The 23,598-nt window shown below is 39.2% G+C and overlaps 1 protein-coding gene across 1 annotated transcript in view; it reads right to left on the bottom strand.

Annotated features, from left to right (window-relative positions):
* Positions 1-23,419, bottom strand: part of CCDC191 (coiled-coil domain containing 191) — a 96,799-nt gene extending 73,380 nt beyond the window's left edge. Inside the window, exons 1-4 of the mRNA XM_045540241.1 lie at positions 23,257-23,419; positions 21,008-21,046; positions 14,581-14,722; positions 4,495-4,638 (exon numbers count right to left, since the gene is read on the bottom strand). Coding sequence (XP_045396197.1) covers positions 4,495-4,638; positions 14,581-14,722; positions 21,008-21,046; positions 23,257-23,346 — 415 coding nt within the window. The 5' untranslated portion in view covers positions 23,347-23,419. The remainder of the gene's footprint in view (positions 1-4,494; positions 4,639-14,580; positions 14,723-21,007; positions 21,047-23,256) is intronic.
* Between the last annotated feature and the right edge of the window lie 179 nt (positions 23,420-23,598).

Raw genomic sequence — 23,598 nt, 5'->3', positions numbered from 1 at the left:
TAATGAACATTTGAATTGCTTCCAGATTTTGGCTATTGCAAATAAAACTGTTAGAAACATTTGTGTACAGTCGGTGGTATCTCTGGGGGATTCATTCCAGGACCTCCCAAGAATACCAAAATCTGAGGATGCTCAAGTCCCTGATATAAAATGGCATAGTATGTGCATATAACCTACCCATATTGTCTTTTATGCTTTAAATCATCTCTAGCTTACTTATAATATACCTAATAATGTAAATGTTATATAAGTAGCTGTTATGTTGTATTTTTTTATGGAATAATGGCAAGAAAAAAGTCTGTGCAGATATAGTACAGATGCAATGTTTTTCCCAAATATTTTCAATCTGCAGTTGGTTGAATCCACAAATGCAGAACCAATGGAACACAGGATTTCCTTTCTGTTGGGAAAATGCCTAGGAGTGTAATGGTTGGATCATATGATAATTATATGCTTCACTTTTTAAGAAACTGTCAAACTGTTGTCCAAAGTGGTTACGCAATTTTACATTCTCACCAGCAGTTTGAAAGTGTTCCAGTTCCTCTGCATCATTACTAATACTTGGTATGGTCAGTCTTTCAAATTCAAGCCCTTTTAATACATATATAGTGGTAACTCATTGTAGTTTTAATTCACATATCCCTAATGACTAATGATATTGGACATCTTCCTTGTTGATGTTTTTTAGTTCTTCTATAGATTTTTGAAAGTGGGGTACTGAAGTCTCCAACTAAAGTTATGTGTCAAATAACAACATTTCAGTGAATGATGGACAGCATATATGAAGGTGGCCACATAAGACTATAATGGAGCTGAAAAATTCCTATTGTCTAGTGATGCTGCCATCATAACATTGGAGTGCAATGTATTATTACTCATGAGTTTGTGGTGATGCTGGTGTAAACAAATCTACTGAGCTGCCAATCATATAAAAGTATAACACATACAATTATGTACAGTACATAATACTTGATAATAAATGACTATGTTACTGGTTTATGTGTTTACTATACTATACTTTTTATCGTTATTTTAGAGTGTACTCCTATTGATATATAAAAAAAGGTAACTGTAAAACAGCAGGTCTTTAAGGAGGTATTCCAGAAGATGGCATTATTATCAGAGGAGAACATAGCTCCATGTGTGTTTTTCCCCCTGAAGACCTCCCAGTTGGACAAGATGTGGAGGTGGAAGACAGTGATACTGATGATCCTGACCCTGTATAGGCCTAGAAAAATGTGTGTGTTTGTGTCTTAGTTTTTAACAAAATAGATTAAAAAGTAAAAGAAAATTAAAAACTTTAAAAATAAAAAAAAAGATATAAAGAAAGAAAATATTTTTTGTACAGTTGTCCAAGTGTTTGTGTTTTAAGTGTTACTATAAAAGAGTCAAAAAGTTAAAAAAATTAAAAAGTTTATAAAGTCAAAAAGTCATGGTAAGCTAAGATTAATTTATTACTAGAGAAAGAAATATGTTTTTATAAATTTAGTATAGCCTAAGTATATAGTGTTTATAAAGTCTACAGTAACATACAGGAAGTAATGTCTTAGGCCTTCACATTCACTCACCACTCACTCACTGACTCACCCAGAGCAACTTCCTGTCCTGCAAATTCCATTCATGGTAAGGGTCCTATACAGGTGTACCATCTTTTATACACTGTATTTTTACTCTATCTTTTCTATGTTTAGATATGTTTAGTATGTAACACAAATACTTCCCATTGTGTTACAACTGCCTACAGTATTCAGTACAATAATGTGCTGTACAAGTTTGTAGCCCAGGAGCAATAGTCTATACCATATAGCTTGGGTGTACAGTAGGCTCTACCATCTAGGTTTTTGTAAGTACAATCACAAAATTGCCTAGCAATGCATTTTTCAGAACTTATCTCCCTTTTTAAGTGACATATGACTGTATTATTGTTGAATTATTTATTCCTTTCTTCAATTTTGTCAGTTTTTGCTTTATGTATTTTGCAACTCTTCTGTCAAGTATATATGTGTTTATAATTATTATGTTTCTTGATGAATTGACCCTTTTAATTATATTTAGTAAGTGCACTTTTTGTCTCTAGTAACAGTATTTTTATCTTAAAAAGTCTATTTTTTTCTGGTATAAATATAGCTGCTCCAGCTCTCTTTTGGTTTGCATGGTATATCTCTTTTCACCCTTTTACTTTCAATCTATTTATATATTAAATCACAAGTATGTCTCTTGTAGATAGCATATAGATAGGTCGTGTATTTTTAATCCATTCTGCCAATCTCTGCCTTTGGATTGGACTGTTTAATTAAATCCATTTATACTTAATGTAATTCTTGATAAGGTAAGGTTCATGTTTATCATTTTGGTACTTGTTTTCTAGATGTCTTATATAAATCCCCTATATCAAATTGAGGAATTTCTCTTCTATTACCAGTTTGCAGAAAGTTTTTATCAGAAATGAATGCTGGATTTTGTCAAGTGCTTTTTCTGTGTCTATTGAGATAATCATATGTTAACTAATATTTTGGTAAAAATCCTTTTTAATGATTACATAATATTTTTGTTCAATATTTTGATTTAAAAAAACCTTAACTCTACCAGCATAACATGATTGAGTCCTGGTATGATACTAGATAATAACAGCCAAACTAAGTAAAGGGATGTAACTACATCTATTAGCACCATATCAAAAAAAGTAACAGTTCCCTGTTTCACAGTTCCATATATTTGCTTTAGAACAAATATGAAGTATTGACATATCCCACTGTAATAATGATACAATAAACTAGAAAATATCCAAAAGACAGCACCAGGATGCTAAGGCCTAGAAACCATGTTATAAAGAATTGTTGAGAATACTGGTGCTATTTAATCTGGAAACATCAAAGCACATAAGTGATCAGATATGGTTACAACTCCCACAAAAAAAGAAAAAGACTGTTCTTGACAGAGAACATGTTATTTTCTGTTGCACTAAAGGGTTAAAAGTTACTAAGGACAAAATCTTAGTTCCCCTAACCAAGAAATTCTGTAAGGATTAGGGCCTGACAGCAACTGAATGGGCTCCTCCCAAGTGTAGGCTCCCCATCCTGGGAGGTGTTCAGGCAGAGATTACATCACCACGTGTTAGGTTAGAGACACTGCAGAAGGATTTCTATCTGAGTAGCAAAGGAAGGTGGATCAGACTAGGTGATTTGAAGGATTCTTCTAACTTTAAGAGATCATGATTTTGTGATCTCCCAGCTGGGGATTTTGTAGAGCCCTAAATAAGAGGGATGATGCCAGGTGTGTTCACTAAGGGTGTTTAAGTCATGCAGCGGGAGCTGCCCCCAATATCACCATGCTTACCCCTATGCTTAGAAGTAAAAACCTCAGACTCTTGAGTGTATTTGAGGAACCCTTGCAAGTTAGCCATCTAACTTGTCTATCACTAACTCTGCACACAATGGTATTTTTTTTCTCCTCTGGAAAAACAAACCTAGAAAAATAATAACCTCCTTTATGTGATAACTAATAAAGAAATAGGAAGCATTTTGTAAATATAAAAATGATATATGGGCCGGGCGCGGTGGCTCACGCCTGTAATCCTAGCACTCTGGGAGGCCGAGGCGGGTGGATCCTTTGAGCTCAGGAGTTCGAGACCAGCCTGAGCAAGAGCGAGACTCCATCTCTACTAAAGAAAATATAGAAAGAAATTAGCTAGACAACGAAAAATATATATAGAAAAAATTAGCCAGGCATGGTGGCCCATGCCTGTAGTCCCAGCTACTTGGGAGGCTGAGGCAGGAGGATTGCTTGAGCCCAGGAGTTTGAGGTTGCTGTGAGCTAGGCTGACACCACAGCACTCACTCTAGCCTGGGCAATAGAGTGAGACTCTGTCTCAAAAAAAAAAAAAAAAAAAAAAGATACATGAATGCTTAAATGTAGTCTCTATCAAAGTAAATAGTCCAATGATATATAGGGAAGGGGTACTCTTAAGTAGCATTAATTGCTATTATAATCATAAGCAGTATTACAAATATAGCCAGCCTTCCCCACCTATGGGTTCTGCATCCCCAGATTCAACCAAGGGTTGAAAATATTCTAAAGAAAATAAAAAAGTTACAATAGAACAATAAAAAAATACAGTATAGCAACTATTTACATAGCCTTTACAATGTATTAGGTATTGTAAGTAAACTAGAGATGATTTAAAGTACATGGGAGGATGTGTATAGAGCACCCAAGGATTTTGGAATCTGAAGGGGAATCCTAGAACCAATCTTCCCTCACAGATACCAAGGGACAACTGTAATAGAATATTTTAATTTAAAAAAGCACCATGAATTTACTGAAGATATAGCAAAAGTAATCTACATTCAATCCCAACAAATTAAAACCAATAATAAAACTAAGCAAAACACAGAAAAATAAAATATATATCATTTATCATTCAAAACAATTATAAAGACTTCTTAGACACATTCATTAGATATTAAAGCTTAGAACAATCAGATGAGTTCTTACCATCAAACTTATCATATTTCAAATGGCCATCGGCTTCTGGCATAAGAGTGATACTTGACACAGTGTTTTCAGCATTGCCTTCTCCATCACTTGCTAATTCTTGCTTAAATTTGGTGTCTAACCAGTCATTGACCAACTCCTGAGCTATCAATAAAACAGAAACACCTTTTAAATATTTCAATTACTTCATAGACTTTCTTCATTCACTGTCTTCATTCATTCAATAAATATTAATTGAGCACCTATCATATGTCAAGTACTATTCCTAGATGCTAGAAATATAGCAGTGAACAAAACTGGAAAAATAAACCCTACCACTATGAAGCTTACATTTTAACTGGGGAAGAGAGACAATAAATATATAAGGGAAAAACAAAGCAGGGAAAGGAGAAATGGAATGCAGGAAATGGAAGATGGGTATTGTAGTTTTAAGATATTGGAGCGAAGATGGGAAGGCAGTGAGGGAGTGAGCCATGTGCATATATAAGGGAATAGTCTATGCAGAGGGAAAGCAAGTACAAAGACTCCAAGCAGGAGTATCTAGAGTGCTGGAAAAACAGCAAGGAGGCCAGTGTGGCTAGAGGTGAGTGAGTGAGAGGGAGAATAGCAGATGAGGTGGAATCAGGTATGGATCAGGTTTAGAGCAGTGGTTATAAACTGGGGGCAACCTTGCCCTCCAGTAGACACAGCACAGTGTCTGGAGCCATTTTTCCTTGTCCCATCTGGAGGATGTGATACTAGCATCTAGTGGGTAGTAGCCAGGGATGCTGCTAAACATTCTACAAGTCACAGGACAGCACCCTCCACAACAAAATTTCTCTAGCCCCAAATGTCAGTAGTCCTGTGGTTGAAATCTCCTTGTTTAGAAACTATTCTAGGTACTTGAGCTTTTCTGCTCTGACCACAATGGGAATCTGTGGGAGGGCTGTGAGCAAAGAGGTGACTTATATTTTAAGAGGATCACTTTGACCACAATGTTAAAATGAACTATAGGGGACAAGGACTTAAGCAGGGAACACTAACTGGGAGACAAACACAAAAATCCAGGTGAGAGGTGATGGTGACCTAGATGTGGAGTGGAGATATTAAAAATGATTAGATTCTACAAAAAAAATGTTTTGAGACAGAGTTGACATGATTTGCTGATAGACTAGACATGGGATGCCAGAAAGAAATCTATAAGTCTTTTGGCTTAAGCAACTGCAAAGATGGAGATGCTGTTTACTTGGATGTGGAAGGCCAAGGGAGCAGCGAGTTTGGGGGGAAAGATTTTAGACATATTAGGTTTGAGATGTTTATGAAACATCCAAAGAGGGGTGTCAAATATGGTATTGGTTACGATATGCTGAATTTCAGGGAGTAGGTCCAAGCTGAAGAAATAAATGAGGGAGTTGTTAGCACACACACATGGCATCTAAAGCCATAAAAGTGGATGAGATTACCAAAGGAAGAAAGATAGAAAAGAGGTTCAAGGACTGAGCCTTGAGGAACTCTAGCATTTAGGAGCTGAAGAGATAAGGCAGAACCAAGAAAGATGACTAAGAAGGAGAAGTAGGAGGAAAATCAAATTGTGAAACCCTGAAAGCTAACTTCCATTTGGATTTCTTTCTTTCTTTTTATTTTTTATTTCAGCTCATCATGGGGGTACAAAAGCTCAGGTTATATACATTGTCCATGTCCTGCCCATCCCCTGAGTCAGAGCCTCAAGTGTGTCCATTCTACAGACAGTGCGCCTGGCACTCACCATGTAGTCATACCTCCATCCCCTCCCCCCACCCCCCACCTCCCCGAGTCAGCACCTTCAAGCATGACCATTCCCCAGACGGTGCGCAATGCACTCATCATGTAGGCATACACCCATCCCCTCCCCCCAAGCCCGTCTCAGTCTGATATCCAATTGATATCCTTCCCCGATGTGCATTTAGGTGATGAGCAGGGAAACCAATTTTCTGGTGAGTACATGTGATGCTTGTTTTTCCATTCTTTGGATACTTCACTTAATATAATGGGTTCCAATTCTCTCCAGGAGTACCAAAGAGATGTCATATCACCGTTATTTCTTATAGCTGAGTAATACTCTATGGTATATACATACCACAGTTTACTAATCCATTCGTGGATTGACGGGCATTTGGGTTGTTTCCACATCTTTGCAATTGTGAATTGTGCTGCTATAAACATTCGGGTACAGGTGTCTTTGTTATAGAATGACTTTTGTTCTTCTGGGTAGATGCCCAACAATGGGATTGCTGGATCGAATGGTAGGTCTACTGGAATCTGTTTAAGGTATCTCCATAATGTTTTCCACAGGGGTTGCACTAGTTTGCAGTCCCACCAGCAGTGTATGAGTGTTCCTGTCTCTCTGCATCCACGCCAACATGTGTTGTTTTGGGACTTTTTGATAAAGGCCATTCTCACCGGAGTTAAGTGATATCTCATTGTGGTTTTGATTTGCATTTCCCTGATGATTAGGGATGTTGAGCATTTTTTCATATGTTTGTTAGCCATTCTTATATCTTCTTTTGAAAAATTTCTATTCATGTCCTTTGGCTACTTTTTGATAGGGTTGTTTGATTTTTTCTTGCTGATTTTCCTGAGTTCTAAATAGATTCTTGTTATCAGTCCTTTATCTGACGTGTAGTATGCGAAAATTTTTTCCCATTCTGTAGGCTGTCTGTTTATTTTCGTGACTGTTTCTTTGGCTGTGCAGAAGCTTTTTAATTTAATCAGGTCCCATTCGTTTATTTTTGTTGTTGCTGTGATTGCCTTAGGGGTTTTCTTCATAAATTCTTTGCCTAGACCAATGTCTGTAAGAGTCTTTCCTACATTTTCTTCTATAATTCTAATGGTTTCCCACCTAAGATTTAAGTCTGTTATCCACAGTGATTTGATTTTTGTGAGAGGTGAAAGCTGTGGGTCCTGTTTTAGTCTTCTACATGTGGCTATCCAGTTTTCCCAGCACCATTTATTAAATAAGGAATATTTTCCCCAGAGTATGTTTTTGTCTGCTTTGTCAAAGATTAGATGGCTATATGAGGATGATTTTATATTTGGATTTTCTGTTCTGTTCCATTGGTCTGTGTCCCTGCACTTGTGCCAATACCAAGCAGTTTTAATAATCACAGCTTTGTAGTATAGTTTGAAGTCTGGCAAATTAATACCTCCCATTTTGTTTTTGTTGCTTAAAATTGCTTTTGCTAAATGGGGTCTTCTCTGGTTCCACACAAAGCGTAAAATTATTCTTTCTATATCTGTGAAAAATGATGTTGGTAATTTAATATGGATTGCATTGAATCTGTAGATAACTTTGGGCAGTATAGTCATTTTAACAATGTTGATTCTTCCGATCCACGAGCATGGTATGGTTTTCCCCCTATTTACATGCTCTGCAATTTCCTTCCTCAGTGTTTTGTAGCTCTCCCTATAGAGGTCCTTTACCTCCTTAGTTAAATATATTCCTAGGTATTTTATTTTCTTTGTTGCTATTTTGAAGGGTATTGAGTTCTTAATTTCGTTCTCCGTTTGACTGTTATTGGCATATATGAATGCCTCTGATTTGTGTATTGATTTTGTATCCCGAGACTCTACTGAATTCATTGATCAATTCCAGGAGTCTCTTGGTTGAATCCTTGGGGTTTTCTAGATATAACATCATATCATCAGCAAAGAGCGAAAGTTTGATCTCTTCTTTCCCTATTTGGACTCCCTTGATTCTGCTCTCTTGCCTGATAGCTCTCGCAAGGACTTCCAATACTATGTTGAAAAGTAATGGGGACAGTGGGCAGCCTTGTCTGGTTCCAGTTCGAAGTGGGAGTGCTTTCAATTTTTCCCCACTCAGTATGATGGTGGCTGAGGGTTTGTCATATATGGCTTGTATCATTTTTAGATAGGCCCCGTCTATGCCTGTTTTGTTAAGTGTTCTTATCATAAAAGGGTGTTGAATTTTGTCAAATGCTTTTTCTGCATCTATTGAGAGGATCATATGATCTTTATTTTTGCTTCTATTTATGTGGTGAATTACATTTATAGATTTGCGTATGTTAAACCATCCCTGCATCTCTGCGATGAAGCTCACTTGGTCGTGATGGATTATTTTTTTGATAAGCACTTGGATTCGATTTGCTGGGATTTTATTGAGAATTTTTACATCTATGTTCATAAGGGATATTGGTCTGTAGTTTTCTTTTTTTGTTGCATCCTTTCCTGGTTTGGGTATTAAAATTATGTTGGCTTGGTAAAATGTGTTGGGGAGAATTCCATCCTTCTCGATATTGGAGAATAGTTTATGTAGGATGGGCACCAGTTCTTCTTTGTAGGCATGGTAAAATTCAGGTGTGAACCCATCTGGTCCAGGGCTTTTCTTTTTGGGAAGGTTTTTTATTGCTGTTTCGATTTCAGATCTAGATATTGGTCTATTCAGGAATTCTATTTCTTCCTGGTTGAGCCTGGGAAGGCTGTGTGTTTCTAAAAATTGGTCCACTTCCTCCTCATTTTCCAATTTGTGTGCATAAAGATTTTTGTAAAATTCATAGATGATGTCATGTATCTCTGTGGCATTGGTTGTGATTTCTCCTTTCATGTTCCTGATGGAGGTTATTAGAGTTTTTTTCTTTTCTGCTCTTGGGTAGCCTAGCCAGAGGTGTGTCAATCTTGTTTATGTTTTCAAAGAACCAACTTTTTGTTTTATTAATCTCCCTTATGGTTTGTTTGTTGTCCTTTTCATTCAGTTCTGATTTGATCTTAACAATTTCTCTCCTTCTGCTGGGTTTGGGGTCAGTCTGTTCTTCCTTCCCCAGCTCTTTGAGTCTATTCATTAGATTGTCTATTTGTAAGTTTTCTGTCTTTTTGATATAGGCATTTATAGAAATAAATTTTCCTCTCAGGACTGCTTTAGCTGTGTCCCACAGATTTTGATAAGTTGTGTCTCCATTGTCCTTTAATTCAAAGAATCTTTTGATTTCCATCTTGATTTCTTCATTTATAAAATAATCATTCAGGAGAAGGTTGTTTAGCTTCCATGACTTTGAGTAGGAATGAGAATTTCTGTTAAGGTTCATTATCACTTTTATTCTGCTGTGATCTGAGAAGATGCATGGTATAATTTCTATTTTTTTAAATTTTTTAAGACATGCTTTATGTCCTAGGATATGGTCAATCTTGGAGAATGCCCCATGGGCTGATGAGAAGAAAGTATATTCAGTGGATTTTGGGTACAATGTCCTGTAGATGTCAGTCAGGCCCATTTGTTCTAGCATTCTATTTAAGTCCATTATTTCTTTGTTTATTTTTTGTTTGGAGGACCTGTCCTGTACTGTCAGCAGCGTGTTAAAGTCTCCAACTATTAAAGTGCTGTTATCTATCATTTTGTTCAAATCAAGTAGGGTTTGCTTTATGAATCTGGGTGCACCTAAGTTGGGTGCATATATATTAAGTATAGTTATGTCTTCTTGTTGAATTGTACCCTTCACCAGTATAGAGTAACCATCTTTGTCTTTCATTACTTTTATTGATTTAAAAACTATGTTATCGGAGATTAAAACCATCACGCCAGCTTTCTTTTGGCTTCCATTTGCTTGAAATATCGATTTCCACCCTTTTATTTTCAGTCTAAATGCATCCTTGCAGGTTAGATGAGTTTCCTGAAGACAGCAGATACTTGGCTTGTATTTTTTTAACCATTGGGCCAGTCTATGTTTCTTGAGTGGGGAATTCAATCCATTCACATTTAATGAGAGAATTGATAAGTGAGACTGATTTCTGTTCCTCATGTTGGGTTGAATTTCATTATTCTGTTTTCTCACTTGAGCCATCGTGATAACTGAGTTTTTATCTTCTCTTGAGTAGTTTTATATTCGTGGGTCTTTCTTTTGCTGGTCCGTGTGTAGCCCTGTTTTGAGTACTTCTTGGAGAGCTGGTCTTGTCTTGGTGAATTCTCTGAGTTTTTGTTTATCTGAGAATGTCTTAATTTCACCTTCATATATAAAGCTAAGCTTAGCTGGGTATAAGATTCTAGGTTGGGCATTATTTTGTTTCAGAAGAGTGAGAATGGGGCCCCAGTCTCTTCTTGCTTGTAAGGTTTCAGTTGAGAAATTTGGCGTAATTCGGATGGATTTTCCTTTGTATGTAACTTGTTTCTTTCTCCCAACAGCTCGTAGAATGGCCTCTTTAGTGGAAATTTTGGTCAGTCTGATAACTGCATGACGTGGTGTCTTCCTATTTGGTATGAATCTCCCAGGGGTTCTTTGAGCTTCTTGAACCTGTGTATCTAGAGTTTTGGCAAGGCTTGGGAAATTTTCCTCAATTATGTCTTCAAATAGCTTATCCAACCCTTGCTTATCGTCTTCTTCACCCTCAGGAATGCCGATAACTCTCACATTAGGCTTCTTCACATAATCCCACATTTCTTGTAGACTCTGGTCTTTTCTCTTATTTCTTTGCTCCATCTCTGTGACTGACTTATTTAATTGGAAAGTGTTATCTTCAATCTCTGAGATTCTTTCTTCTGTTTGATCTACTCTGCTCTTGAGACTTTCCACTGTGTTTCGTAGCTCCCTGAATAAATTATTCATTTCCAAGAGTTCAGTTTGATTTTTCTTCAATAATTCAATTTCTTTAGTGAATTTTTCTTCCAAGCCCTGGATCATTTTTGTGGTATCTTTGTGTTGGTTATCCATTTTTTCTTGCATAATATTCAGCTTATTTATGATCCATGTTTGAAATTCTTCCTGTGACATATTGCTATTTCAAGTTTGGTTTGTGTCAATTGGTGGAGAACTAGTAATCCTCTTCAAAGGCAAGGTTTCAGCTTGATTCTTTATACTCCCAGAGTTCTTTCGCTGAGGCCTTCCCATCTGGATCAATCCTTAGGTCCCTTCTTTCAGCTAGCTTTAGGCTGGACAGAGGCACGCCGTGCTCGCTGATCTTGAGCTGTGCAGCAGCCCAGGTAAGCTGCCTCCTCTGTCACTAGGGGGAGCCCTTCACGTGTTGTTCAGGATTTTGCTACCTCAGCTGGGGGGCTGCTCCTGTTGGGTCCAGCCCCAGAGAATTAATTTGGCCCGAAACCAGTTTGAGAGTCCCGTCACTGGGCTGATTTAATTGCAGACGGAAAGCGACTTTTTCCTTGCCTCTTCCTCTCCCAAGGTGGTTTCTGCCTCTCTCTGCATGAAAGACAGTGGCTAGGGAGAGCGGGGGTGCCCTCATTAGCCCTGCGCCCCAGCTGCTGCAGCTCCCGGGGGCGATGATCCACCCCGCCCCAATGTCCGCAAGGTCCGCTCCCTCGCGACTGGGGAAGCCCTCAGTGTTCACGCAAAGGCGGAGCTCCTAGTGGGGGACCACGGACTAGGGGATGGAGCTGCCCGGTTCCCCATCGCTCCGCAGCAGCTAGGCTGTGGACCCTGACAATGGCAGCTGCCTGCCTGCCAGTCGCTGGCACTGGGGGCGAATGTTCAGGGTCCAGCAGGGGCCGGAGGAGCTGGAGATTGAGGGAATTCAGCTGCCCGTATAAGGAAGACAGTTCTGTGTCCTCCAGATGTCTTTTGCTGCAGCCTAGCGCAAACCCTCTCCCGCTGGTTGCAGTCCGCCCACAGAGCTCCAGAGTCCAAAATGCCTCCCGCTATTGTCTCCTCTCCACAGAGTCCCACTTCTCCTGGGGTGATTCTACACTGGCTTCAGGCAGATCCCTAATTGAGTGGGAGTGGAGGTCGGTGGGGAAACAAGCCGCTTTCCTGTGGGGCTGAACCCCCCTCACTCGAGGGTGAGGCGGGTACAGCCATCCCACGCTCCCCTCTCTATTGTCTGTCCCGCACTCTCCAGATTTTCACGATCTGATTTCCTGATCACCTCAGTCTTTTCTTGCTTCTGTGTCCCACGCTGATTCTCCGTGGATTCACACCACTGTTCTTGCGGGGGAGGGATCCTCTAGCATTGTGGCAGACTGAGATCCATGCCTTCCTCTCCGGGAGCACGAATCCAGGAGGTCACCACCACTCCGCCATCTTTCAGCTCCCACGTGGATTTCTTTCTTAATAATACTGAGAAATTTTTCTTAAATTATATAGGTATGGAGGAAAATGCCCACTTTAACATGACCTTCATTGCTATCACTATGAAACAGCTCTTATGAGTGGGACATCGGGATTTCAAAGAAGAAAAACATCTGTTTTAGCATTACCTTCATCATAGTTATCATTATTGGACAGCTCTTAGGGAATGGGCTATTTATATCTAATGATTCCAAGAGGCATTTAAAATAAATAAGAAAAAAATAATCAGAGTAATAGAAACTAAATGTAAAAAGTATATACACAATTGGCTTTCAGAGGAAGGTGGAGAGAGGGAGCAAAGATTTATTGATTAATCCTTGTACACAATAATTCAGACATTTATGTGTATAATAATTTATATGTAAAAAAAATTCAGACCTACTAAGTGCCGATCATTAGTAAATGGGGATTTACTGTAAAATGTTTCCCCAAAACAAAGGAAACTTCCCTTGGAGGGTTAAACTGTAGAAACACCTCACATTGGATAAGAGAAGTATACAAGCTATCTTAAAGCAGTTTTTCAAAGTACATTCCTCAGAACACTAGCCCTTGTAGAATATTAATATAGTTATGAGAGGAGAAAAAATGATATAAATCTTTGCAAACCATTTTCTATCCATACACTAGCACTTTCTAATATGGATCACTAGTCTCTCAGGATATTCATAGGTATTTCAGGATAAAAAGAGGTTCATGGTCTAGGAAGCTTGGGAAATGGGGTAAGTAAACATTTCTTTTTAACTGCAGGACTTCTCAGAACCCTTAGTGGGCAAAGTATATTGTCTATCCCTATTGGTAGGGTGGGAGGTAGGGTGGGCAAGATCAGCCCAGCCAATTTCAGAATCAATTTCATTCCTCTATCTCCAGTATTGCCAACCACTTGAGACCAACAGCCATTACTGCTCACCCAGACTACTGCAATAGCCTTCCCATGGTTGCCCCGTTCCCTCTTTTTCTTCCCTATAATCTGTTCTTCATATATTTAAAAAATTGTCCTATTAATATTACACATCTGCTTAAAACCCTTTGATGCCATCCTATCATACTCAAAGTAAAATCTAAATTCTTTCCCCAGGCCTGCAAAGGCCCTATGTGACGTGTCTTCCGCTCACTGTGCAAGCTCATCTCTACTGGGAAGGTCCAGTCACATGGGTCTTCCTCCAGTTCCTCAAGCACACCAGGCTTGTCTGTACATTAGTTCTTGACACCACCTTTCCCTCTGCCTAAAATGCTCTCTACCACCACTGGTCAGCTGCCTCACTGTTATTCAGGTTCAAACTTGAATGACATATCACTACCTCATAATTTGTTTTCAATTTTCTTTATTTCCACTCTAGAATGTATACTTCATGAAAGCAAGGGCTTTGCCTCTCTCATTCATGACCAGTACTTCCAATGTCTAAAATTGTACCTGACACAGAGTAAGAATTAAGAATATATGTGTTGAATAAATAAAAGGAATAATGGGAGACATATATATATAATCCAAAAGGAAGCTGGCTTGCAGGACACCACCTTCTGACTTTCCTCCTACCTCAGTGGCCTCCCCTTCTCAGTCTCCTTTGCTGGTACCTCCTGATCCCCTCAATCCCTAAATGGCAGAGTTCCTCAGGGGATCAGTAACTAATACACTGAATTCCAGAAGAATAAATGCTTTTGAGAGATAGGGAGGTTAGACTGGTTTTAGTACCTCTTCATCAGGAACAAAATTGATTCATCACCTGTGGTCAAAGTATCTGTATAATACCAGATAAAATTAACATGCCACCATCTATGCCACAGGACTAATATCTTACTCACCAATTAACTAGTTACCTCAAACTGTCCCTGGTTGTGGTTCTATTTCAGGAAATAAAATGGGCCTTAAATATAGCCTTACTTATAATATTAGAGTTAATTTCAGAGTAAATTAGCTTCAGGGCAGTAGAAAGAAAAGAAAATTAAGAACAAGATTTTAAAAAAGCTTCCATTCCCTACTTTGAAATGCATTAAGAGTTATGCTTTAAGAATTGTTAACATCACAGCAAAAAATACATTCTCTCACCTTCTGCATAGACTTCATCATGATCTTCTATTTGTTCAGATGTTTCCAAATCTCTGATTTGGCTCCAAAGTCTTCCAGGTAAATCTGAATTTCTGGCAGGAAATCTGTTCAAAACTGTAAGTTCTGAGGCTTTTTCCACTCTCTTCAGTATAACAGAAGAAAATCCATTAAGATGATGATGACTTTCTTCAGGATTAGAGAATTTATCCTATTCAAGAATCTGATTTTCTACCAACTACTAAGATTCTTTCATTTCTCCATTTTTGAAGGAACTTTGAGGTTTAAATATCCACTCCAAATAATTTTTTGGTTTCATATATAATATTAAATTACTTGCAGAGTTTTACCAAGTTCTAATAGGTATTCACAATGTTTATATTTGAACAAAAGGTTATTTAAACTTTAGATAACTTTTGTTTAGGGCATTTGTAATGGGATCCTGAGACCTGGATATTTTATTTTAAATCCAATCTCTCTCCCTCACCCCACATACAATCTGTCAGGAACTCTGTTGACTCTACCTTCAAAATATATACAGAATCTGACCCCTTCCCATCACCTCCACTGCTATCACTTTGGTCCAAAGCACAATTTCCTCAACAGGTTTTCTGGCATGGCCTCTCACCATAGCAGTGAGATTTCTTTAAAATGGAAGCCATATCATTTTATAATTCCACTCAAAATGCTTCAGTGGCTCCCGATTTCAATCAGAACAAAAGTCAAAGTCCTTACAATGTGCTTCAAGGTCCTATGCCACCAGGCCCTTTGTGAGCTATCCAACCTCCTCGCCTGCTGTTTGTCCCTTTGCTCACTCTACTTCAGCCACACTGACCTCCTCATTTGTTCGTCCTCAAATATGCCAAGTGTGTGCTGCAGGGCCTTTGCCCTTACTTCCCCTCTGCTGGAACTGCTGCCCACAGGTATCCATGTGAATCCGTCACTTCCTCAACTCTTTGCTCAAATGTCACTTTCTCGGTAAGGCCTTTTCTGACTACCCCATGTGAAACTGTAACCACTCTCCTATGGCTCACCTTCTCCTCCTTCTCTGCTCTTTCTCTATAGCACTTATCACCCTATATTTTATCATTTATTGTCTCCCTCAAGTAGAATGTTAGCAAGGATTGTTGTCTTCTCCACAATTGAACTCCTAGTATCTATGACAGTGCTAGGCACTTAACAGGTGCCCAATAAATCTTAAAAGAATAAATAAATGAAACATATTCAAAAAAGGTATACTTTCCTGTATTTATATTGTTACCTGATCTATTTGGAAAATGACTTTTTCTTTTGCCCTTTGTGGAAAGACTGGTAGTATCTCTGCCAAAAGTTGCCATGGGCTTTACTGTCCAAGTGCTCATGGGTTTCATATATTAGGTTTAAGTCAGACAGAAACAGAGGAATAAAGTTGAAAAGTCAAGGGTAATTTGAAAAAGATGTAGAAAATATAATACACAGGAAAAGATATGAACCAGAAGAAAACATGATGTTATTAGAGTCAAGAAAAATATCATTTACTCCTTATGAGGTCACTCTGCAGAGACCTGTTTTCCTATATTATTTCTCATAGTCTCTGTCTGATATGACCAAATTTATATTGGTGGTATATGACATTTATTGGATTTATGGTTGGTTGACACATAGTCTTTCATTTAGGTTCTTAAATTCTAAGACAGCAAGATGAATTTTACATATACCACATATATACACATATATGTAAATAATACACAAATAAATTGATCAACTTTAATTTTTTAAACTAACACCCACAAACAAAAAATAAATAACAAAAACAGATATGTAGACTTAGTTCCTCAGGCTATGAGTGAAAGAAATAATTATGTATGATGTGTCATCCTATCTGAGTTGGAATTTATGCAGGTTCTTAACAGAAGAGGGTAGAGAGCTTGGGAGATAAGAGGAAGAAGATCGAAGGATAAAGCAGGATAGAGTCCAGCACTGACAAATAAGGGAGTAAAGAGAAATGTCTGGCTTTAACAAGGCAAGAGTTTGGGACATCATTTAAAATGAAGATTTGGGCCAGGTGTGGTGGTTCACACCTGTAATCCTAGCACTCTGGGAAGTCAAGGAAGGAGGATCACCTGAGATCAGGAGTTCGAGACCAGCACAAGCAAGAGTGAGACACCATCTCTACTAAAAATAGAAAAAATTAGCTGGGCATGGTAGTGCATGTCTATAGTCCTAGCTACTCGGGAGACTCAGGCAGGAGGAACACTTGAGCTGATGAATTTGAGGTTGCAGTGAGCTACGATGATGACACTGCACTCTAGCCCAGGCGAAAGAGTGAGACTCTGTCTCAAATAAATAAATAAATAAATAAAATGAAGATGGGGGGAACTACTAGATGATACTAAGGATTATAAATAATCACTATATTTCTTTGTCTTAAAATATTACATCCTTACCATTTTTTCCAAAATAAATATGTAAGAGACCAGAGAGGTCTATTCTATATTTCAATAAAACATTGTGTCAATTTAACAACTTATTCTTTCAGTAAGTCCTGATTGAAGGCTAGCTCTGTTCCAGCATTGTTATACACATTAAGAGGAAACACAAGTAAAAGTTTCTGTTCTTAAAAAGTTCACTTTTTTTATATTTGGTTCCATATGTCATGTGTGCAATAAACAACTCAAGAACAGTTCTAAAGCAATGCAGGGGGATTTAAAAAGAACTGAACACCTTCAAAAGTGTATTGCTCAGTAACTATGTTATATATAGGCATGTAATTTGTAAAGGAACTATCTCAGTTATTCCCATGATCTTATACACGCTCAGTATGTGCTGCTTGTGTCCCATAGCACACATCAATTTCATGGTCCACTCCAGATCCTTTGTAGCCTGTCACCATGGATGACAGAAACTGAAGTTACAATGTAACCCTTCATTTCCTCAAAACCAGGGGATATGAACTTGAGTTGTTTTTTTTTTTTTTTTCTGAGACAGAGTCTCGCTCTGTTGCCTGGCTAGAGTGAGTGCCGTGGCGTCAGCCTAGCTCACAGCAACCTCAAACTCCTGGGCTTAAGCGATCCTCCTGCCTCAGCCTCCCAAGGAGCTGGGACTACAGGCATGCGCCACCATGCCCGGCTAATTTTTTCTATATATATTTTTAGTTGGCCAGATAATTTCTTTCTATTTTTAGTAGAGACGGGGTCTTGCCCTTGCTCAGGCTGGTCTCGAACTCCTGACCTCGAGCGATCCACCCGCCTCGGCCTCCCAGAGTGCTAGGATTATAGGCGTGAGCCACCGCCCCTGGCCGAACCTAAGTTTCTTGAACACACCCTGTATGTTCATATATAATAGTGCTGTAATATTAATATATTTATGAAAGTGCCCAATTATTTTGTAACCACTTTGTATAAAAGCAAATGTTTGACAATGTGTACCTACCAAAATAATTCCAAGGAAAAGAGTATTAGATGATGGGATTATGTGGTTGACGTGGGTGAGGAGGATTCATTCACTGAGGGGCATCTCAAGTTGAGCTGTAAGGGAAGGGTCTGGATTGTCCTCTCAGAGAGGATAGGTATTCCAGGCTGAAGGATAAGCATAAGTCAAAGCAGTGGGAACTGCTGTATGATGGAGGAGAAGATTAGCCTGATAGGAGTCTCACAGAGTATCACTATAGGGGCTGCTACAGGTAACTTGATATTACAGGTTGATTCACAGAAGGCCTTAAATGCCCGTCTGGAATTTACAAAGTTTCATCTGACACCACACAGAATCACTGAAGGTTCAAGAGCAAAGAACTGACTTGATGAACATGTTTAGAAAGCTCAATTAAGTCACAGAACACACTGGAGTAAGATGAGTCAGTCTATCTAATCAGGATGAGGATGAATCACGTATCACTGTGGACTGTTGCATTTTGGGTGAGCTGCTACAGGACTCACAGTTTTACCCAAGCATCTGCCTGATTCTAAGTGACTTCAATATCTTTGAGGATGACTCACCAACATGTCAGCCTGATCTTCTGTATTCCAACTGCTTTCCCCTCAATTCCACTTCAGCAACCCACTGACATGGTCACCCTGAACCATGTCACACAGCATGGTTCACAGCATTCTCCATAGCTCAAACCAAACTCTGATAACACCCTCTCCAACATCAACCTCCTATCTATCTCCCTGTTTTATTCTCCCTACTCCCACAACATTGATGTTGGATCAACCCAAGTCTTCCAGTTACTGTATGCCTCCCTCTTCTGACCGATGAGTCCTTTAAAGGATCTCCTTCCTTTCCTATTCAGTGTGAATATGCAACTACTACCTTACATTATCCTCAAACTCCTGTTGCTTTCCCTTTCTGATGAAAACCTCCAAGCATGGATCAATCCAATCTACCAATTTTGGGGACCATGAAAAATTATGGTTACCTGCTTCAGCCAGGTCTTCAGTGCTACTGGGCAATCTTCCTTTTCTGTTCTGAAGAGAGGCCTTTCTCAACTTTCACTATCCTCCACACCCTTTCCACACACTCCCCTCTCCTTCCACATAACAAGGTATCAGCTGATTTTGAGAGGGTGGTCCACTTGAGTGGATTTGGAAGTCTTAGGTTCAGAGGTCTTAACTGTTTAGGGTGCACCCAGAGTTGGGATATATTAGGAAGAAAAACCAGAAAAGAAAACAGAGAAGTGAACAGAGAGGTAGTAGGAGAATCAGGAGAAAACAGTGTTAAAAAAGATAATGGAGAGATTTCTAGAATAAAAAAGTGATAATTATATCAAATGTAACTTGAAGAAGTTTGAGGACTATCAAGAGACTACTGGATTTGGTCAAGAAGTCATTCATAACACGTTTCTCTGGAATGGTGAGAAATCAAAACTATAGGAAAATAATTGTGGACACAAAAGGACAATAAAAATACAAAGGTAAAGGAATCCAGGTTATACATCCAAAGACATTGGATAAGAAAAAGAAATCATTCAGCAATCAGAAAGGACTGCTGGGTCAAATAAGGACTTATCGATTTTTTTTCAAGATGGGAGATTTGAGGGCATAATGGAGAAAGAGCTACTGCAGAAGTTTTAGAGGTATGATAAAAGAAATGATAAAAATCTGAGTCAAGCTGGCTGAAAACTATATGAAAGAGGAAAATGGTATAGACAAGTTAGAGCAGAATTTTATCCTCCTGTTTTAGTTAAATCTTCTCCGCTGGAAGAGATGGTAACGAGCTGTGCAACTAAGCCCTGCAGGAGCTTGGCACAGACACTCTCAACACTGACATGCAAGCTAGATTTACTAAATATTGAGGAGTGGTCTTCTCAGAGCCTAGCTTCCATGATGGTAGATCCATTTTAGTGGTTGTCTTCTAAGTGAGGCCTTCTGCAGTAGCCAGGAAGCCATCCCTGGCTCCATCTAGATTAGTGCCTCCCATCACGTGCTTCAATTACATCTCTAATTCTCCCAGCAGCTTTACATAAATTGTTTATGCCTTACTGGACTATAAACTCTGGGAAGTCAGGAATTTTCCCTGCCCTGTGGCTTGTTTTAGCTCTGCTGCCCCTAGTGGGCTATTACTCAGTAAGCACTTAATAAATACCAGCTGAATGAATAAATGGTTAAAAATTATTACATCTGGCCCAGGTTCTATCTGGCTTGGTGCTCATGATGGATATCAATTTAGATAAGTAATAACTCTCCAAAATACTGTCAGTCAAAAGGATATTTTCCTGGGAAAATGCTGCATGATTTTGAAATATGTGGTACACAATGATCAGGTATGGAAAGTTGCCAAATTGACACTCAGAGGCACACACCTGAAATGGTTTCATGGGCACTTTCAACTTAAATCATACTTGGACTCAAAAATGTAGATCTTAGTCCTGGAAGAGAGCTCATAGATTACCTAAATCTAAGCCAATCCTGCCCCCACCCTTTACTGAATGCTCAAATATATTCTTCATTAGCCTGACATTAAGTGACCATTTAGAGTCCACTTGAATATCTCCAGCAATAGAAAACACATCTCTTTATGGGAATGTCCTCTCCATTTCTAGATCCCTCTAGTCATTAGAAAATTCTTCCTTGTAATCCACATGCAGCTTTTACCCATTGGTTCCCTATGTCAATGTAACTACAGTACAGTCATTCCAACATCTGAGGTAGGCCACCACATCCTTTCCTAAGGCTTCTCCTTCCCTGTTCCTTTAATCCTCTTCATGTGATACTCATGGCATTTAAAAGAGCATGTCTACACACCTGTTTTCTTGTCATTCATACTTAAATGCTTTCATAAGAAGCAACAGAATAATGAAAAAATACTAAAAAGTATAAAATTAAGGCAAATACATAGTTACATGGGAATAAAAATAGCAAAATATCTGCAAAGTGGAGACCTATTAGCATTTCTTTTCAATCTGAATATGGCTGACTCTCAATTCTCTGTTTTAATTTTCAAATATTCTTACCTTAATCCAGGGTTCTACATTGTCAGGGTCAAAAGCAAGCTGTGTGGATAATATACACAGAATATTAATATACAGTGATATCTTTATCATCTTTGCCATTTTAAGCTATCCTTCTAAGCATATGGAAAAGTGTCCTTTATCATTTCCCCAAAGAATTTCATTGGAAAGTTCAGCATTGATTAGCAATAATTGATGTAATTATTAACTACAACATGAAGCCTTCTCTGGGACATTGTCTGACTTTTTATTTCTTGTCTAGGCCCACCCTGAGATTCGGATTTAATTGGTCTGGGATAGGACCCAGGCAACAGCATTTTTTTAAAGCTCCCCAGGGTTAAGAGCCACGATATAAAAATGCTAGATATAAAAACCATAAAAATGATTTTAAAAATCATACAAACCCTGATTAATTAGCCAAACAGGCACTGATTAATTAGCCAAATTATCCAACTAATCTTCTGAGAAGCCTGGAGCAAGAGGCTTTCTTATTTTACCTAGGTCAGGGATATCGTTTGGTTCAGTAAGAACTGGGGGGTGGGGTGAGGGTTAATCAATCTGACTTCTGTTTTACAAAGCAGAAAATGAGGTGGAAGACAAGTAAATTTCCACCCAGATCAGTCAGATATTAATCTGAAATTAGAAATCAGATTATTAGGACATCTCCTTTCTTCACTCTAACTGCCAGAAGATAGCAGAATTCCCTTCGATCTTCACTTAACAAATAGAGGTATTTGCTTTGCTAAAAATTAGGTGGGTTTTAAAAATAAGGAGATATCTAAACTAGCATACGGACACATGGAGGTGGGTAAACTATAATACTCCTTCATTTACTTAACACTCCCCCTTCAAAGCTCCTTACGGGTAACTAATTAATGCAGTTGTCCTGCTGAATCATTTTGTCACTGCAACAAAGAGCTGATCCTATTAAAACACAACTGAACTTCAAGGAGCTCTGTGTTTTTACCTTTTCATCCTCTAGGCAGTAACAATGAGCACTAGCAGCAAAAATTTTTCCTTTTGGAGTCCTAAGAAATGGTCCCAAATTTTAACCTTTCATTATCAAGTCTATATCTATCCATAACCTATTTCGGATCCAATCTATTATGCAACTGATGCTTTGCAGTAGGAGCAGCCTCAGTTTCCAAGTCTCGAATGCTCCAGTCTGCACCCTCCAGTATCTGGGGCAAAATAATTACCAAGTGCAGTATGTCCACAGCATAGTTAGTGGGTAAATTTAGAATAAACTACAAGAACAATTGCCTGGGGCCCTCACAAAGGCCATACATCTACAGAATATTTTTTTGGAAAGTGTAATGTAAGGGTGAAAACAGCTGGTGAAACTGCTCTGGAGTTGAAAGCTGAGAAGCCTCTCCATTTTAGTACTCTTACATTTAAAGCATTTATTTTTGTGACTGTTAAAAAGGTAGCTTGTGGAAAGCACATACCGTGTGACTGACTTTGCACATGTCACATATGTTTCAAGTTTAAAATGGGGTTATCAGGTTTTTTTCTTGTCCTCAGGTGCTAATGCATCAAAAGGGGTAACAGATATGAAGAGGATCTATTTTTTGAATGCTGGTTAAATTTAGAAATTCCCATGTGAATCAAGTATTGCTATATTCAATATTCACTTGCATACCTGAGTTCATTTTAGATACTTTATGTAAAACCGGAAGGGTAGGAACACAGGCAGAGCATTTAATGTGAAGATCTCCCCCTCCCCCATTCAATAAAGATCAGTTCCCCGAGATTGCAAAACATGAAAGAAAGGAAGAAAAGGAAAGGAAGGGAGGGAGAAAGGGAGAGAAAGAGGGAGAGAGAGAAAGAAAGAGAGAAAGAAAAAAAGAGAGGAAGGAAAGAAGGAAGGAAAAAGAAAAGAGAAGAGAAAAGAAAAGAAAGACATGTGCGGGAAGTTTCCTAAAATTGGCGGTGCGGGGAAGCGAGGTCGCAAATTCCCTTCACTCAGATAGGCATTAAGCAGACCTCTCTTGTTTGACAGGAGCGTTAGATGAAAACAGTTCTTCCACGATGCTGCCCACCAAAGCCGTAAGGTGCCCAGACCCCAGAAAGCTCCGAGAAGCACTTCACTCGAGTCAATGCTGTCTCCCGGGCGGTCAAGGCAGGGGCGTGTCAGGTAAGACAGCCGGGTGGGGAAGCGGGAGGGAGGACAGTAGGTGCTGCCCGTGGCTTCGGGACTGGGCAGCGTCTTGGGTAGGTCCCCGCCCCCCAAAGCTCGCGATTAGGATCACCTTGGGATTCGGCTTCTTTGTGAGTTGTTTCCAGCGATTCAGCCCCATCCTCTTCTTTGAGGAGGACCTTTCCTGGGGCGTCAGCAGCATTTTCCAAGTTCAGGCCCGGACCTCGGCCAAAGCGGCAACAACCGTTTTTCTGCGCGGGCTGCTTCCGGGTCGCTCTGGGAGTTGTAGTTTCTCCGCCCGCAAAGAAAGCAGGTATACGACACAGTCGAACCACCACTCCCAGGAGGCTTTGCGCAGGCGGATCGCGTTGGCTCAGTTACCATGGCCACAGCTGGGCTTCTTGGGCCTCGCGGGCCTAGCGGTCGCCAGGGCTCGCTTTGATCTCGCCCTTGA

This window comes from Lemur catta, chromosome 1 (assembly GCF_020740605.2).
Source record: "Lemur catta isolate mLemCat1 chromosome 1, mLemCat1.pri, whole genome shotgun sequence".
Lineage (NCBI taxonomy): Eukaryota > Metazoa > Chordata > Mammalia > Primates > Lemuridae > Lemur > Lemur catta.
Note: the sequence above shows the minus strand (reverse complement) of the source record. Positions and strands in the feature narration are given on the sequence as shown.